This window comes from Panthera pardus, unplaced genomic scaffold (assembly GCF_024362965.1).
Source record: "Panthera pardus isolate Hobbes unplaced genomic scaffold, ASM2436296v1 HiC_scaffold_12, whole genome shotgun sequence".
NCBI classification, from domain to species: Eukaryota; Metazoa; Chordata; class Mammalia; order Carnivora; family Felidae; genus Panthera; species Panthera pardus.
The window spans coordinates 43112295-43130263 of NW_026526677.1; the positions used below are offsets into that span (position 1 = coordinate 43112295).

The 17969-nt window shown below is 40.7% G+C and overlaps 1 protein-coding gene across 27 annotated transcripts in view; it reads left to right on the forward strand.

Moving 5' to 3' along the window:
* SOX6 (SRY-box transcription factor 6) overlaps nucleotides 1–17580 on the forward strand; it is a 697806-nt gene extending 680226 nt beyond the window's left edge. For all 27 annotated transcript variants that reach the window (XM_019456423.2, XM_019456414.2, XM_053899942.1 and 24 more), the window contains one exon: nucleotides 10794–17580. In XM_019456423.2, the coding sequence (XP_019311968.1) occupies nucleotides 10794–11097 (304 nt within the window). In that variant the 3' untranslated portion in view covers nucleotides 11098–17580. The remainder of the gene's footprint in view (nucleotides 1–10793) is intronic.
* Nucleotides 17581–17969: the final 389 nt, after the last annotated feature.

Sequence of the window (17969 nt, forward strand, 5' to 3'; positions counted from 1 at the left end):
CCAGAGGACCTTGCTGGAGGCACTGGCCTGAGGCGGCTGCAATCAGCTTGGGAAGATACTTGGCACGGGGCTTGAGAGAGAGAAATGGAGTTAGAGGCAGCTGGGCTCACTGTTAGCTGGGAGGAGCCATGAGGAGCTATGCCGCACGCCAGGGCACATGGGACAGCCTCACCTGGAGCTGAGAGATGTGCCTCAGAGGAAAAGTAAAGACCTGCTTAGTTTTAAAGACACTGAAAACAACAACCTCATGGAACAAAAAGTTGGTTTCAGAAGCATGTATTTAAAGCATAAAATTAATTTGGAATAGTAAATTAAAAAAAAAAAAAAACAAAAAAAACCACGCCAATGAAAGCGGTCTGGGCCATGAATCTGTGCCATACATGAGAGTGCTCTAGAGAGGAGCACTGGAGTTTGACCACCAAGGTTCAAACACTGGGCCACCTGCCCGGGCAAGTTATTGAACTTCTCTGAGCCTCTGTTTCCTCGTGTGTGAAATGAAATGAATAGTGGTACTGATGTCGTACAATTGTTGAGAGGATTCAATGAGGCAGTGTTTTTGGAAGTACTTTTATGGTGCTTGGTACAATATCAGTAAAGGTGATATTTTACCACTATCATCACTATTAAATACAGATTTACTATCACAATAAAACTATATTTTATTTCATACCATATAGTCAATGAACTTCTTTACTCTGTGGCAGAACTTTTGCAAGGTAAGGGAGGCTTAAGCCACTTTGTTATTTGAGAATCTCAATCTCTTAACAGATGATGACATATGCCAAAGTAGGTTTATCGAATTCTTCTGTATGGTAAATGTTTGTGTTTTTAAAAATAATACTTTTAACATCAGTAATACAATGCAATATAAGTAGGCTATTTACTGGCTATTTAGACGATTTATAAAAAATACCAATCCATAGTGCACTTTGGGAAGTAGGGTCACATGAAACAAAATACAAATTTATTTTAACTGTGTGATAAATGTCTCCTTTTAATCCTGTCTCTGAGACCATATGCAATCTCTTTTGAGCAGAGAATCAAAAGTTTAAGTTTGAGAACCTTTGTGATCCCCTCTGTTTGTTCCAGTCATGTCCCTATGTATCAAGCGATACGTAATGGGTGTCTCTTGCCATAGTCTGGAAGGCTGTCAAAGGTACCATTTTAGGTCCCTGATAATTATTTGAAAATATGAGCTGTAGCAACTCTATTTAATTTATTTCCCCTTATCAAAGGGTACATTGAAGTGGCTCTGGATCAAAATAATTCAACACACAGCAATGCATGTAAAATAAAATTAAAAAAAACAACTAAAACAACTCGACAGCATCTACCTTTTATTGAAGATCTACTGCACACTAGACACTTTAGGTATATAAATCACATAATCCTCTAAATAAGGTAAAGAAAAGGTTCTGTGGCTGCCAAAAGGTCAGAGAGAGCAAGGGTTTAAATCTAGGTCTCTGCCTCCATCATGCCTAATGACTGAGGGATTGTCCTCAAAATACGTTTCTATTTTGTGCCCTATTCTGGCACAGTTATGAGTTTGGCTGTGCTATTTGAAAAAAGAGTGCCTACAACCTTTGGTTGTGGTGTATGATGGCATTAGAGGAGCTCTGAAATTTAGAGACTAAGGATTCTGTTTCCAGTAGTGCAGTGGGTCCTTTATGGAAGGACCATTTAAGACTATAGAATGGAGCTACGGATGTGCAGGCAGTGACCAGAATGTCTTATTCTTTAATTTTCAGTGCTGAGTATTTTCCTCTGCCCAGCTTTGGTAATACTTGCAATGTGAAGCCAGGTATTATTTCTACTTAAGGATTCATATTCTCTTTTAAGTAGTTGTATTTGATAGATTATTAACTCCCTGGGGTTCATCTTTGGAAATTTGTCTTCATTAGATGTGAGGTTATTACAAGAGGGAAAAGAAACAAGAAATTCAAAGATTGCTATTGACTTCTTGAGAGAATGGGGGTAAGATCAATTTTTATAGCTGATTTTGAAAAGACATGCATAACTTTTGAGCCAACAAAATTACGTATATTGCTCAACATTGTCATGCATTTTATTGACAATACAACTAAAAATTCAGTGAGGTAGATTTTTTTTTTACTCAGCTATTATGAAATAAATTTATCAATAATATGAAGTGGAGTAAGGTTAGCTCTTGCCTTAGATTTAACCCCTTCGATTGACAGGTTAAGTATTAGAACTTTTAATCATTTTGATGAGCACTATTAATGTTGAAATGATATTAATTAGGGTACATGTAGCTACAACATTGTCTTTTCCCAAAGAATTATGGCCAGATGCATTTCCATTTATTTGAGGTTTATTCAATAATTTACCTGTGAACTAATAGAGAATTATGCAGATACTATAAAATATCAAATTTGGGGCTACTTTTTGAGTAATAATGATAACTTTTCGAATACTTACCATATACTGTATACCGTGATGAGTGATTCATAAAGATTATTGCGAATACAACAAATAATTACAAGACAAACAGTATCATCCTCTCTGTGTGGTTGAAAAACAACAATGTTCAGAGATGTTAAATAATTTGTCCAAGGCCACACAGCCAAGTAAATTGCACAGCTGAGATGTAAACCAGGCTTATGTGAGTGCGAATGTGAAACATATGTCCTTTTCACCATTACACATACCTCTCAATTGGAGCCTACAAATTGTTCAGAGGCTGTGTAGTATAGTGGTTAAGAATGTCAATTCTGGAACCAGACTGTTCTGGTTCAAATACTAGATCTGCTATTCCTGGCTCTAGGGACTTCTACATAGCAATCTTTATTCCTCTGAAGTCTCCACTTGCCCTTGGGAAGCTTATTTAAACTCTCTGTACCTCGATTCCCTCATAAATAGAGTGGAGATGACAATAATACCTATAATACTGGGCCTTTCTGAAGATTGAATAGCTTAATATATCTAAAGTGCTTGCTTAAAACAATGTCTGGCACATAGGAAGCCCTGACTTAGGATAAATATTATTATTATTATTCTAGAAAAGTAATGCTACGTGCCAAGTATATATTTCATATTATAAAGAATTATATTCTAGTGCCTTATGCTGTAAGTGATTTGAACATTTGCCATTTTGATCTTAATCCTTAAGAGGTTGAATCAAACCTGTACGATACTTATAAACATAATTGATTAGCATAGGCTAGCCATACTCTTTTCAGTATGGAACTCTGTAGAGAAAGCTGGATTAGGATCTCTGATAGGCAGCATAAAAAGATTGCTATCATTTCCATTTCTTACTCTAGTATCAACTACAGAGATGTAGAACATGTAGGCTTATCTCTTCATGAAACAGACCTCATTGTCTTCATTTGTAGATGCTGTAAAAGTCTGAAAGATCAGCAAACAAGGGGGATTTGCCAAATTAATATGTAGGTTTTTGTGGGGTTTTGTTTTGGTTTTGGCTTTTGCGATTGGTGAAGCTAAACTGTACTCCACAAATATTCTTGTGATTTGGAAGCCATGTAATAATGCTGAACTCTACCAGGGTCAGCTTTATTCTTTACTTGGGTTGGGAAGAGGGGTTCTTAGCTTATCTCTGCTCATATCAGCTGCATGTATACACTTTTACAAACATCTACAACTTTTGTTTTGATGTGCACATTCATTATTTGTAAAGCCCAATACTTGCCAGCTATTCCTGTTTGTGAAATCTGCAGTGTTTGAATTTTGACTTTGCAATTGATCTGTAAAGGAAGGAAAAATGCTTTTTAGGAAAGTAATTTCCGATAGACAAAGCTTGAGCCCGCTGGCTGGATTTTCCATTTTGTAATTGATTGGTCCGTCAATTGGTGAGGGCTTATTTGAAACCAGTGATGTGCCCAGCACTGTACTAAATTAATACAGTACATGAGGCATTAATTCTGTACACAGTGAGCTTTCAGAGAGTGCTGTGGTTAGAGAAACCAGACACATACACAAACATATTAGCAAATAAGAGTTTGTTACACACACACACACATATATATATATATATATATATATATATATATATACCCACACACACACACACACACACAGAGGGAATGCATTGCATAGTGCTGCACACAATGTATAGTGAAGTACTAATTTTGACTTTATGGAGCAGAGCAAGTAAAGGTCAGAAGAGAAGAGATTACTATTCCTTAGGGCCAGCCATAGGTCATTTTTGAGGAAGGGGACCTGATGTTTGGGTAGGGTCAGGCTGGTGGAAAGTAGAGGTAAAGATTCCTGTCTTAGCATAAAGATTAGCATGAACACATGGAGGGAAATGCAGAAATGTTAAACATGTAAAAAAATGAAGCTAGCCTAGGAATAATTATTCCTGGCAGTAAAGAAAAGTAAGAGAGGTAGGGTGGGGCAATATTTTGGAAACTCTTGAAAGCCAGGATACTGCAACTATAATTAGCCATGCTCACTTGATTTTGTAGTCTTTTATTATGCTGGTAACAACAATGAGAAAGCAAGACCAGCATGATAGTTAGCTTATGATTTTGCATCCATAGAATCAGTGGTAACTTAAAAGGGGCCTCAGAAGTCATGTACTTCAAGTAGCCAACCATTGTAGGAGTCCTCCCTAAGTTCTGCTTGAACTGTTATAGGGCTAGAGAGCTCACCACTTCCCAAGGAAGCTGGTTTCTTTGTGGAACATGTCCTAATGCTAGCAAGTTCTTTTCTCTTAACTGAGCCGTGGTCTACCTTTCTGCTACTTTGTAGATCAGTTCTAATCCTCTTCTTTGCTCCCTTTTCTAGAGTAAGTCTCTTCCTTATTTATAAAGACAGCCATTCAAGCCTTTAAAGATGGTTATATTCACATTCCTTCTCCACTATCTTCCCTCTCATATATCTAGTCTCATTATATTTTTTCTTCTCCTAAGTAGGTTACCCAACTTTGTCATTTGTTTTCCCCCTCATTCACTAGTTCTCTCACTCATTCATTCATTCATTCATTCATTGCATGTATACATTATGGAATGTGCCTCCTGTGGTCCAGGCATTGCCGAAATTTTAGAGCTGTATCAGTGAAAATTCCTGTCCTCATGAAGCTTACGTTCTGGTGGGAGGAATCAGACAGCCAACCAATCAATCAATAAATAAATATCAAATAGTAGTAAGTACCTTAGAACAAAGCAAAGTAGAGAAAAGGTAGGGAATTTCAGGGGATGGAGTATAATTTTAAACAAAGTGGCTACAGAAAGCCTCACTGACAATCTCATACTGGAACCAAAGGCCTGCAGAGTGAGGTAGCAAGCTGCATGGGTCTCTGGGAGAAAAACAAGGCAGCAACTGCAGAGGTCTGGAGGGAAGGTTGTGATTGGCTTTTTCAAGAATTAATGATGTCAGAGTGGTAGGAGCAGCATGGGTAGGAAGGAAAAGTAACAGATGTCAGAGAGGTAGTAGGGAGTCAAACTGTGAAAGGACTTTCAGCCATTGTGAAGACTTTGAATCTGACCCTGAGTAAGGTGGAAAGGCATTGAAGGGTCATAGGCAGAAGAGTACTCTGATCTGACTTGGGTTTTAAAAACGTCATTCTTTCTGCCATCTTGAGTATTGTCTGAAGGAGGCATGGCTGGAATAAGGAGGCAGGCTTTTACAATAAACCAGATTAGAGTTGACGGTGGCCTGCACCAGATCTGTAAAGGTGGAGGGAACAAGAAGTGGAGGGATTCTGGATATATTCCTGATAGCAGACTAATAGGATTTGCTGATGGATTGGATATAGCATTTGAGAGACACGTGGTTGCCAGGGATTGGCTCAAACAGCCAAGGATGAAGCAATCATTAACTAAGATCAGAAAGGCCACGAGAGGAGCAGATCTATGGAGAATGATCAGGAGTTCAGTTTCACATCTGTAAGGTTGAGATGGTAGTTTGACATCCACATTGAATAAGAAGTTATATATATACATGACTCTGGAATTTAGGAATGTAGTGCCTACCGGGCATCCAAATTTGAGAGTCGTCAGCACCTAGATAATATTCGAAGCTGTGGAAAATGGACGAGATCACCAAAGGAATGAATTTAGATAGAGAAAAGGTGCAAGGACTGATCCTGGGGTACTTCAGAGCTTAAATGTCAGGTTGATGAGGATGAGGAGGGTGCATCCAGGGACCTAGAAGGACCAGCTAATGAGATAGGAAGAAGACCAGAAGACAAGGGAAGAAAGCGGTTCCCACAAGGGGAAAAGTGGTCAAATGCTGCTCATGGCATAGGTCAAGTAAGATGAGGACCAAGAACTGACTTTTGAATTTAACAACACAAGATCATTGGTAGCGTGACCTTTACAAGCTGTGTTTCATTGACGTGTTGGGGAGTGATTGAAGTAGACTTAAGAATTTAGTAGAAGAAATGGAGAGAGTGAATATACACAATTTTTCAAAAAAGTTTTGCTTTAAAGGAGATCAGAGAAATAGAGCGGTAGCTGGAGGGGGATTCGGGTGAGTCAAGAGAGAGTTTTTGTTGTTTTCTGTTTTTAAAGTGGGAGAGATTATGGCATGTTTATGTGCCAATGGGAATGATCCAGGAAAGAGGGAAAATTGATCATGCAGATGGGAGAGACAATTACTGGAGAGAGATCCTTAGTGAGAACAGAGATTCAGTGCACACACGAAAGGGTTGGCCTCCCATTGGATTATGAGTTCATTCAAAATACAGAAAGGCAGGCAGAGAGTTAGGAAAACAGAGGTAGATGGGTACATGTGATGATGGGAGCTTTTGAAAAACTTCTTCTGATTACTTCTAATGTCTCCATGAAATGGAAAGTCAGGTCATCAACTGAGAGTGAGAATGTGGGAGAAGTTGGACATTTGAGGAGAGTTGAGAAGGTATGAACTAATTATCTAGGAGAGTAGAAGAAGGAGTGGCTTAGGAAATAGTACAACATGATGGCTGAACAGCACCAGAGACCAATTTAAAATTCATGCTCAAAAATTCAGACTAGTAATCATGGAAATGTGCTTTCTGCAGCCAAGTTCAGCTGTGTGGGAGTGGTCACAAGTAGGCAGGGAGTTCAAGATTTGCCATGTAAGAGGAGAGAGTATGTACAAGATAGTGACTAACCACAGAATTGATATTGGGTAAAGAGATAAAGTCAAGGCACAAGAGGGAGAGAGAAGGGCAGTGAAAATTGGTTGAAGAGATAAAGGAATTGTAGATGCTCATAAGGTGGGAGAATTGTTGAATTGTTCTTCTAGAGAAAGAAAACTAGAAAGAGAAGATGTGGTGGTCAGACAGTGGGATGTTTAAAATAGAAATTAGGGGGGCGCCTGGGTGACTCAGTTGGTTTAGCGTCTGACTTCGGCTCAGGTCATGAAATCACGGTTTGTGAGTTCGAGCCCCGCGTCAGGCTCTGTGCTGACAGCTCAGAGCCTGGAGTCTGCTTTGGATTCTGTGTCTCCCTCTCTCTCTGCTCCTCCCATGCTTGGGCTCTTTCTTTTTCTGTCTCTCAATAATAGATAAACGTTAAAAATTTTTAAATAGAAATTAGGGTGGGGTTACAGCTGGAAATGACAAGGTCTGCTGATATAGGGAGGAGGCCAGATCATCACAGCAGAGAGGAGGTCACAAAATTGAGAGAGCAGGGTGTTGAAATTACCACTTTTGTAGATAGTGAGACATCAAGAATTACGGCAGGAGTAATGTTGGAGAGCCAGTGGCAGTAAGCCAGGAGCTAACATCGTTAAGGAATGAGGGGGGCTGACCAGGCAAGAAGTAAGTACATAGGGGGTCAGTGGGTGACTTAGTCTGGTATCTCTCTACCACTGGTAGTAGGCTTTTGAGTATCATGTGCCTCACCACAGAAAATAAGTTATATGGATGTTTTGTTTGTCTCTTTGTCTGTTTTTAATGTTCCATTACCGACTTAATGTCCAAATACTGTACTGTTAAATATGTGGAGCCCAGTTTAGAAGAGTTTGATTCTGATTCATATTGCTAAATAGTTTTCTGATCGTGTGTGAGCTTGCCATTCTCACCCTTGTCTCGATATCCAGTGGAGAATTTGCAACATGAAGAAAGGGTTCAGCTCCTGGCTGTGGTATGTATATGGCCTTGGACAAACCGTTTAAACTCTCCAACTTTTCCAACCGTTTAAACCAACCAACTTGGTTGGTTACTTCATCAATAAAAGAGGAGAGGTAATATTTGCCTCTTAGGCTTATTGTGAAGGTCGAAGATAATGTGAAAATATCTAGTCATTGTCCCTAGCACTTAATAGGAGCTCAGTTCAAATGTATTTAGTAAATAACTACATCTAGATATTTTGATTATAAAATACTGCAAAACTGGCCATCTATTCTTTCCGAAAAGAAAATGTCCTTTATGAAAAGAAACTACCACTTGGTAGTTGGTGCATGGTATGTAGAGTTTATGTTATAGATTAGCTCACCAAATCGGGAAATCTGTAAAATGGGTTAATATTGCAATAAAAGTTTTTACTCTACACTCATTAGGTGATTAAGGCAAAAATATTTTCATTGCAATTATCCAAGCTCAGTAAAAAATTTAATAAGGCATTCCCTGCCTTGGGCAGGCTAGCATGAAATTTAATTTGTGCTAATTTGCCCAAAAGTTAGGAAGCAGACGTATTCTGTTTTTAGAATTTGATCCTATGAGAGTGAAACCATTTTTTTCTGATGTGTCTCTATGCATAGATATGTATTCCTCTATCATCTCCTTCAGGCGATCAAAGAATCACCATGAGCCTCATAAAAATGGATCAACATCAGGTGCTTAGTATCAACTGGGTACAGGCAGGCTCTATAGAAATCGGGAATTTTTATGAGACATACTGAGCATAGTGTGTTTGTGTATTGAATATCTATAAAGGAAAGAGTGATAGAATTCAAGTCAGGTGACCTAGATTCAAAGGCTGCCGCTGCTGGTTATTGCTTGCTTTTAAGCAAGGCCTTATTTTCTTCCTCTGTAAAGTGGGCATGACAGTACCTCATGGGGTCGTCATGTTAGTTGAATAAGGTAATATTTGCTATGAAAGTGTCTGCTATGTTATGTTGGTCAGAGGTTAAGGAATCCAGATTATGCCTTCTGGGGATAGGAAGAGGTTGTCAAAGATAGCATTATCAGGTATCTCCGAGTGACTCTAGGTCATCTCCATCATTTTTCCTTCGACCAGGCTGGAAGACATGCAGGGCTCTTTGAGAAAATTACTCTGGACATGTCAAAGAATCGCTGGTAACTGAGCCACTTCTTCATGGGTTAAGGGTATTTTTCCGTCAGACTGAGGTGGTTAGAGAGTTTCAATGATATTTTAGAGGGTCCGTAAGAACCATTCAAGTGAAGGACTGGCCTGAAGTGTCGTGAGTGTTAAAAGGTGAGAGGACCTGGGGCGCCTGGGTGGCTCGGTCGGTTAAGCGTCCGACTTCGGCTCAGGTCATGATCTCGCGGTCCGTGAGTTTGAGCCCCGCGTCGGGCTCTGTGCCGACAGCTCAGAGCCTGGAGCCTGTTTCCGATTCTGTGTCTCCCTCTCTCTCTGCCCCTCCCCTGTTCATGCTCTGTCTCTCTCTGTCTCAAAAATAAATAAATGTTAAAAAAAAAAAATTAAAAAAAAAAAAAAAAAGGTGAGAGGACCTTCCAAGACTTCCTTGACCCCAGCTCTCATAAATATCTGGAAACTGAAGCTCAGAAAGGATAGTCATCAGAAAGGAGCCTGCCAGTACCCAGTTGATACTAAGCACCTGATATTGATCCATTTTTTTATGACGCTTATGGTGATTTTTTGATTGCCTGAAGGAGAAGATAGAGGAATATATATCCATGCATAGAGACACCTCAGAAAATACTGGTTTCACGCTCATAGACTCAAATTCTATGAAATGAGTTTAAATTGTAATTACTGTCCATTAAGGCCGAGGAACACTTGGTAAGCATTTCACCCGTGAGAATATTGTTTCAGTCATAGTCTCTGAGCTAGGTAGTAGGTCTTCAATTCTTTCAACCCATTACAACGTCTCAAGGGAGATTGAGAGGCAGATAGCCATGTGTCCCTGTAGAGGGAGAAACTGACCTTCATAAAGGGTTTGGTAAGTGTATTTGAACTAGAGTACCATTGGGACCCGGCCTTGGCACCTGCTGGCATCCAGGATGAGGCAATGGGTGTTATTCTGATAGGCTCCCTGCACTTCACTCCTGACTCCTCCAACCCAGCTCCAGCCCAGACATCCAACATGATCCTTCCATGATAATGAAAATAGAAGCTCCTTAAAGGAGCATCCTTACAAGTTCAGCCACAGAAATAGGTAGATATTTGCATGGATACCAAATCTATGCTTTGCTAAATCTGACTCCCTGGGACATACTTGATCCTTTCTCGTCTTGATCTTCCCTTTGTACAGTTCTCAAGCCAAAGTGGAGACACAAGCCTGCTTACCGGTGTCATTAAAATATGTCTAATGCTGCGGATCTTAAGAAATGATCTCACATGTAACTTTGTGGAATTGACTACAGCATTTGTTTCAAATGCACTTCAAATGCCAAGTGTTAGTCTAGCTTTGCCATATTTGTAATGCTGTAAGAACCCTGCTTTTAGGTTTCGAGACCATCAATAAGTTGCTCCATTGTATTGCTTACTGCCCAACCGTAGCATCTGGGCGATTTGCAGGACTCCTCCAGGGAGCACCTTTGTCACGTTTTGTCATGTGCTTAGAATGTCAACAGAGCCCCCTTTTGGAATGTGTGGGAGATGAATTCCAATGCCACACGGAAGAACGTGTATACAGATATTTCCCCCTGTTTCATTTTATTTTTTGAATCTATACAGGCAACAGCCTCAGATTCCAATCACCACAGGAACAGGTGTTGTGTATCCTGGTGCTATTACTATGGCAACTACCACACCGTCACCTCAGATGACATCTGACTGCTCTAGCACCTCGGCCAGCCCAGAGCCCAGCCTCCCAGTCATCCAGAGCACTTATGGTATGAAGACAGACGGCGGAAGCCTAGCTGGAAACGAAATGATTAATGGAGAGGATGAAATGGAAATGTATGACGACTATGAAGATGACCCCAAATCAGACTATAGCAGTGAAAATGAAGCCCCGGAAGCTGTCAGTGCCAACTGAGGAGTGTTTGTTTGCTGAATTAAAATACTTTGACATTTCACCTCCCCTCCCCCAACAAAAAGTTCTTAAAGAGCCCGCATGCATTTGTGGCTCCACAATTACATCAGCAGAATGGTCTTAATTGTTTCGTAAAGTGTGAGACAGATTAAGTTTTTCCTGATTTTTCATGAACTTGAGTTTTTGTCGTTATTGTTATTGTTGTTGTTGTTGTTTTTTTAATTTAGGTGAAGACATATTAAATATGAGACACCAGGACTTGAAAACTTATCTCAACCCATAGCTGTCTTACAAGTCTTATATTTTTGTCTTACTTTTTTTTTTTTTTCTTTTGGATGTTGATAAAGGTTTAAGTTACTGTTTTAGATGGGGTTAAACATTCTCACTCAGGTATGCTGTGCCGGCCTACAGGTTGTGAATGTGTTTTTATTCTGAATTCTTTTAGAGAACAACTAAGGATTTCCTATCGTGAAACAGAACCAGTCCACAGCGTGCGCAGCTGCGTGCAGAGCATATTCAAAAGGCCTCAGAATTCCATTGTTTCCACGTGTAGAGTTCAACTCTGAATGTGCCAAACTTTTTCATAACTTTTGAATCTTAATATTTTGAAAGTCTTAAAGGAGACACTGCAAAGTCTTAGACAATCTTTGGCATCTTAAGATAACACAACAAACCACACATTTTTCTTTTCCAGAAAATGGTAAAGTACTCAGGAATCTGGAGACAAGATATTGTAAGGAATGAACAAGGTTGCCACAGTGCAGGTACCCAATTGTGTTTGCCTCTTGACGTGCCATCCACGTGTGACGCGTTATACCGCGCGCGCACCAGAGCGATCACCACACCAGATACCAACCTGGTGGTCTTCTCTGCCTGAGACCACCTCTCACTACATCCATTATCCCTTTGCCTTTTAACCCTGACATTCAGTCTTAACACGTTTTCTCTTAAATTATTCATTCCAGAATGTCAAGGGTCCACTTACTATTTATTTGAAAAAAAAAAAAAATGTTTGTGGCATTAATTTAATAATTCTTGTTTTTCACCCTCCTTTCCTGAAGACCTTTTCAGCCCCTTTCACCTCCTTCTCCTGCTAGACACAAAAGATGCACCCAGTGATTTTATGTCCCCAGCGCATCTGGACGCATTTCTGAAACAAGATACTATTCAATACTTCTACTGGTTTTCAATGTAAACGTATATCTGGCTGCAGGGCTGTGTGTTTGGATACAGGTGTAAGGTCTTACACTTCAACAGATATGCCCCCGAGGTTCTCTGTGACCTCAGAAGCTTTGCCAGAATCCCCTCTAATTCAGTTGAGCAGCAGTGGTAGGATCTGCGTCAGCGGTGTTTCCCCAAAATGCCATTCAGCAGCAAGGGTCAGCAGTGGTGACCGCCAGGCAGGAGAGTCCTGCAGCCAAACCCAAAACCCAAGGTTGTGGACCATGGAGAGGCTACAGTGATGCTGTCACGGGCTGGCATCTTCGCATGGAGTTGCCTTGTCACATCTGGTGCATCTCGGGAGTTTTTTGTTGTTGTTGTTGTTTTGTTTTTTGGGTTTTTTTTGCAAAATCCCCAGGATGCAAGAAGCCACATGACAGCCTCCAGGCAAAGATAGAGGCAAATAGTCATGATACATCCAGAGAATGAAAGAAAACCATAGGGAAGGAGAAGGAGGGGAAATACATTCCCTATATGGGATGTTCCTACTGTTAACTCTGGGGAACGGACGACTTCTGGGGCAGCAGCTGAGCTCCTCTGGCTCACTCCCTCCCTCCATCCATGGCCACATGGGGGGCATGCCTCCCTGTGAACCAGAGTAACTGCACTGGTCACACAAGGATTTCTCTGGAGATGTGCTGATGGGCTGGGAGGCAGTGAGGTTTCATTCCCCATCTCCTAACTCCAGGGAGCTCGGCCATGCCATTTTGACCTTCCTGAAACCAGGACTGACTGTCTGTGGGGTGGGGGAGGGCCTCACCCAGAGTGGTTCAATGGGAAAATGTCAGTTAATGGGACAGTTCACTTCATGGGACAACCCAGAATCTCACCACCAGGACATAGGAACGGCCCCATCAGATTTCTTGAGCCATTTTGTCACTTGGAAGAAAATAGTGTACCTTCATATTTATTTAAAGAGTGCTCAAGGCCATACCTAATAGCAATAAATAGGTCTAGCCAAGATGTTACTGGCTATGTCATTAGCTGGGAGTGCTCTCCATAAGCTGATTAAGGTACTGATAGGAATGTTTTGTTCTTAGTATTGGTTGGGGATTGGAACTTTGTTTTTGTACATTTATTTCAAATGAGGAGGAGGTCATTTTTTTCTCAAAAGAAATGAATATTTATTATTGTTTTACTGATTTCTGTTGATTATATATACCTCTCCTCCTCGCTTCATTCTCAACGTTTTTTCCTTTCTCTTGGACTCTTGCGTTTGCTGTCTCCTCCTCTCTCTTCCTTTTTTATTTTGTCGCATAGGTAGAGTGCTGTATGGCTAGCATTGTATTGTATGTAATTAATTTTGCACAAAGGCAAACATTTAGAATAGTAGGTTAATTTTGTTTGTTTTTTATGACCATGCCAAAATAATATTCTGGGCTGGTGGAGAACAAAGGACTGTTCTTTAGGACTGAAACTTGATTTTGCTTGTAGTTAAAAAAAAAAAAAAAGAAAAAGAAAAAAAAACAACAAAAAACACACACACTCACAGATGTTGTTTCGTAAGTGTTATAAGCACTGGATATAAATGGTATTTTTTATCACTTCTGACTAATGTGAAACTTGTACGAAAACTACACGAACAAAAGTCATCTGTTTCGACTCGTGTGGGCTTGCCTCACAGTTGCCGGATTTGAGTCATTTTTATGTCTTGTTATTTCATTTATTTATGCAAAATACATGTGTGTATGAACACTTTGTTTTAGCTCCAGCTCTGCCTCAGTACTGGGGTGCAGTCACTTCTGGCCATGTTCTTAAAAGTGAAAGGCTATTCAGGAATGATCTGATTGTAAACGTCTCTTTCATTGGGTCAAACGGCGATGCTGTATTTGAATCTAAATTCTGTGCATAAGCAGTTTACTCTATTTATTAGCCAAGTTTGGCTCTAAATATCCATGGAAATTAAGAATGACAATCATAGGGATCACTTCGTTTTATTTTCAGTGGGGCTTAAACAAAGTTTTTATGACTCTACCATCTCATTTTAGATTTTTCTAATTGTGTAAATATAACATAGAAATAGAATTTATTTTTGGTTCATGAATACGTAGTGAAATATAAGTTACGTATTTCCTTTTTGTTCTCTCTCCGTATACCTTGGTCCAGACTAGAAGTTGACGAGTCAGTGTACCTCATGGGGATAGTGAACTAGCAGCCGCAGTGAGAGAGCAGTGTTCCACCCGCAGCTGGGGAAGCAAAACCCTTCACTCGGGTTCCCAGGCAGTTTAGAACCCACTGTCCACAGGCTCAGACTTTTACTTATTTTTTTCTCATAGAAAGTCGATGAATTGATTATACTAAATTTCCAGTACAGCTGGGGAAGAGTCAATTTGCTTTTGTAAATCCACATAAATCTTCTAAGGTAGTTCTGTGACCATTTACTAGCAAGAAGCATGAATGCCTCCGAGATTGACCATTAATAAAAGTCCTACCATGCCAATTAGATTAAAAAATGCTAATCAACTGTTTTCAGTGCTTCCTATTTCACAGTATCTTCACATCAAAGAAAAACCATCTCCATGTTGTTAAAGAACTTACAGGATCAGGATTTTCCTTGTCACTTAGGATAGGGACACTGGCGCACAATCCTCTCCTAAAAAAAAATGGACCATATGGGACAGGAAGGAAGGGAAAGGAAGGAAGGAAGGAAGGAAGGAAGGAAGGAAGGAAGGAAGGAAGGAAGGCAGAGAAAGGAAGGGAGAGAGAAAGAAAAGGTCAATCCATGGACAGGAGCAGCCAGGCAGGCGGTTTCTCTATTTCCTTGGCAGAGGCGATGCAGTACCTTCTCCAGGAAGGTAAGAAAGTTATGTCGTTTTCACGTGTATTCAGCTCAGTCTTCCAGGAGCACATCAGTCTGCTTCATTTGGTGTTTGAGACTCGCCAGCCTTGTCCTCAGGCCCGATTCATTATGCCAGGGTCCTGACACAGTCTCCCAGGCCAAGTTCTAAATTGAGGTGTGGGCTCACAGTGCTGTTGAGCTTGTCAAATTCTGGCCTCCCCTGCACATTAGCCCCACTGGAGCCTGGGGTGTTTGAAAAGGGTGTGATCACTCTAGGGCTGAAATTAAAGGCTTCTTTCTTTTCCTTATGAAGCCGGGCTGCTTCTTCGGAGCACACCCTCCCAAGCCAGGAGCACCAGGCACTAGCTGAAAGCAGGGATTATTCCGAGGAAGCCCATCTACCCCCAGTAGGAAGGCAGCCTGGTCACTTGAACACCACAGGCAGAGGCTGCTTCTCCCAATTTACTCATTCTGCAAAGAGCTGACCTCGACCTACTCATTAGGGAAAGGAGAAAGAGTCACTTAGTAGTTTTAAACCATATGAGAAGTCCTGTTCCAAGTGCCAACGACTACAACGAATGCAGCTAGAGGAATGTATTGAAATTATTACTGGGTCTTCCTTTCTAATGAGAAAAATGACAAAAATGGTTGCTGTAGCCTTGCCTGATTTTGTACGCATTTGTCCAAGGACTGAGTTGGCACTGAAGCTCACTTCTCAAAGTATAATAATATTGTATGACCTCATCTGTCCCTTTACAGAAACACCTGCATCATTTCCTTAAGCCATCTGCCCCCTGACATGTCTTCTTCCTTAATAAACAACTTCTATCTGTTACTCCTGCTGATGACGTTCTGTTTCTGATGCCATATACTGTTGAGCGTAACCCTCTGCTAATATCGTTGCAAATATCGATACACAAGCACATTTCCTTTTCATCCCCATCCCATCTTTCCTTCTGGGGACAGATTGCTTTCCAAAAGCTCATGAACAAGTAGTGGGAATGCTGGTACCTTTGGGGCAGGGCTAGAGGAGGGGGTGGGGGTGGGGGACAGAAAGGTAATGCTGAGTTCAGATACTCTTCCGATTGGAGTCCGTGGCTATATGAACGCTTGACGGTAACTCAGTGACATATCTTGCTCAGTAGTTTCTTATTCCTGAAGAACCACAAGCATAAGGTGAGGCCTCAGTGCTGGTGCTCTTGGAGTATGGGGAATGTGCAAATATTTAACTGTTTTGTATGCTGCACATTGCAGATCTGCTCATGTGCATTCTCCGTTCGTCTTCCTTTGTCATACGTGTTTTTGCTTTTTTTTTTTTTTTTTTTGGAAAGTGCAGTCTTTATTGTACCCTTCTTCAGCTTGTAGCAAATTAGAATGCTTAGCATTTATGTTCATTCATTATTGTATTTGCCATGTAAAATTTTTATTACCTTAGACAAGCTTATAAGCTGTTACTACATAACTTATCTTACTGTAACTCTTTTATTTCCCGACCTTGTAATTTGTTTGTGATGTATATTGTGAGATTGTATTCTATGTTAATTTAATCAGCACAATTCACTGACATGCTGGACTGACATGCTGGCTGCTGTTTCAAAGTGTAAAGTTTGTGTAGGGCTGTTGGGACAACTGTGGCTTGTTGTTGAGGTACTGTGCAACACTGCGGGTGTGGCCCTTAACGATGCTAAGGGCATTCACTACACCCTCGAGCAAATTTAACTGCAGATTTTCTTTGTAGAAATTCTATGTATAACGCAGGTACCTACTTGGCCCATGGCTGGTAACTATTTGGGCAATTAGAAAAACAAAAAAAACAAAAACCATAAAAACTAGTGTCTATTGCTGCTTTGAATATGTTTGAAAGTCTGAAAATGTAAATAATTTATCAAAAAAAAAATCTTGTACAGTCCAGTGTAAAGTTTTTAAATGACCTTAAGGGTTACCATCACATCTCTCTCACACTCTCCTCTTAATCATGGAAAAAAAAGTTTGCTAAGGATTAAAGAAATGGGGGAAAAAAGAATATCTTCAAATTTAAAGGAATGAATCATTGTTCTTAGCTTTGTTGCATACACACATTTCTTGGATTTCGTTGTGCAGTATTGACGTGAGATAAAACTCAACATTGAATAATCTTTCAGTGGTACTTTTCAAAGTCTTCCCCTCCTCTGCCTCATAATTAAGGGAAAAGACAAAATTGAAAGACGCACTGTCTTTATCTATCCTGGTGTATGTTGGCACCTTAGCTACTTTTTTTTTTCTTTTTGCACAAGGTGCTTTCCTGATATGTTAAACATGCCATCTTTGGGTGATAATGTATATGCCATGAAGGGGCCCCGGCCCCTCAGGGGAGTGTCTATAAGAACCTGCCTATTTATGCTCATTTACCTCAAGACTGTCCTCTCTACCCTTAATCTAGTCGTCATCACTCCATCTTTTGTACTGCTGTTGACACTTACAAATTAAAGATAAATTTTGTTTTATGACCTCTGTGTACGGCCTTGTCTGTGCCCTGCAAAGTGTTCCCGCCATGGAGCCCGGTAAGCCCCAGGCTTGCCCCCACCTGCTGCTGGAGCCTGCAGAGCTCTCCCTCTCCCTGCCCTTGCTTCTGCCCTGCTGGGAGGTAGGTCCCAGAAAGCCTCCAAACCCCTGAGAGCCTGGAAAGACTTGCCTGCTTTTTTCACTGTGGAGCATACACTGCTGTAGCAGGAAATGCTTGTGGATTGAGACGGTAGGAACAGGATCCAAGGTGGATTTTTGTCAAGAGAAGATGAGAGAGAATGTCACTTCCTATTTGCCTGACTTCTGCGTGACAGTGAAACAGTTTATAGAAGCTCCCAGCATCCTGGGGTATGAACAAATCTCAAGGGCCAGC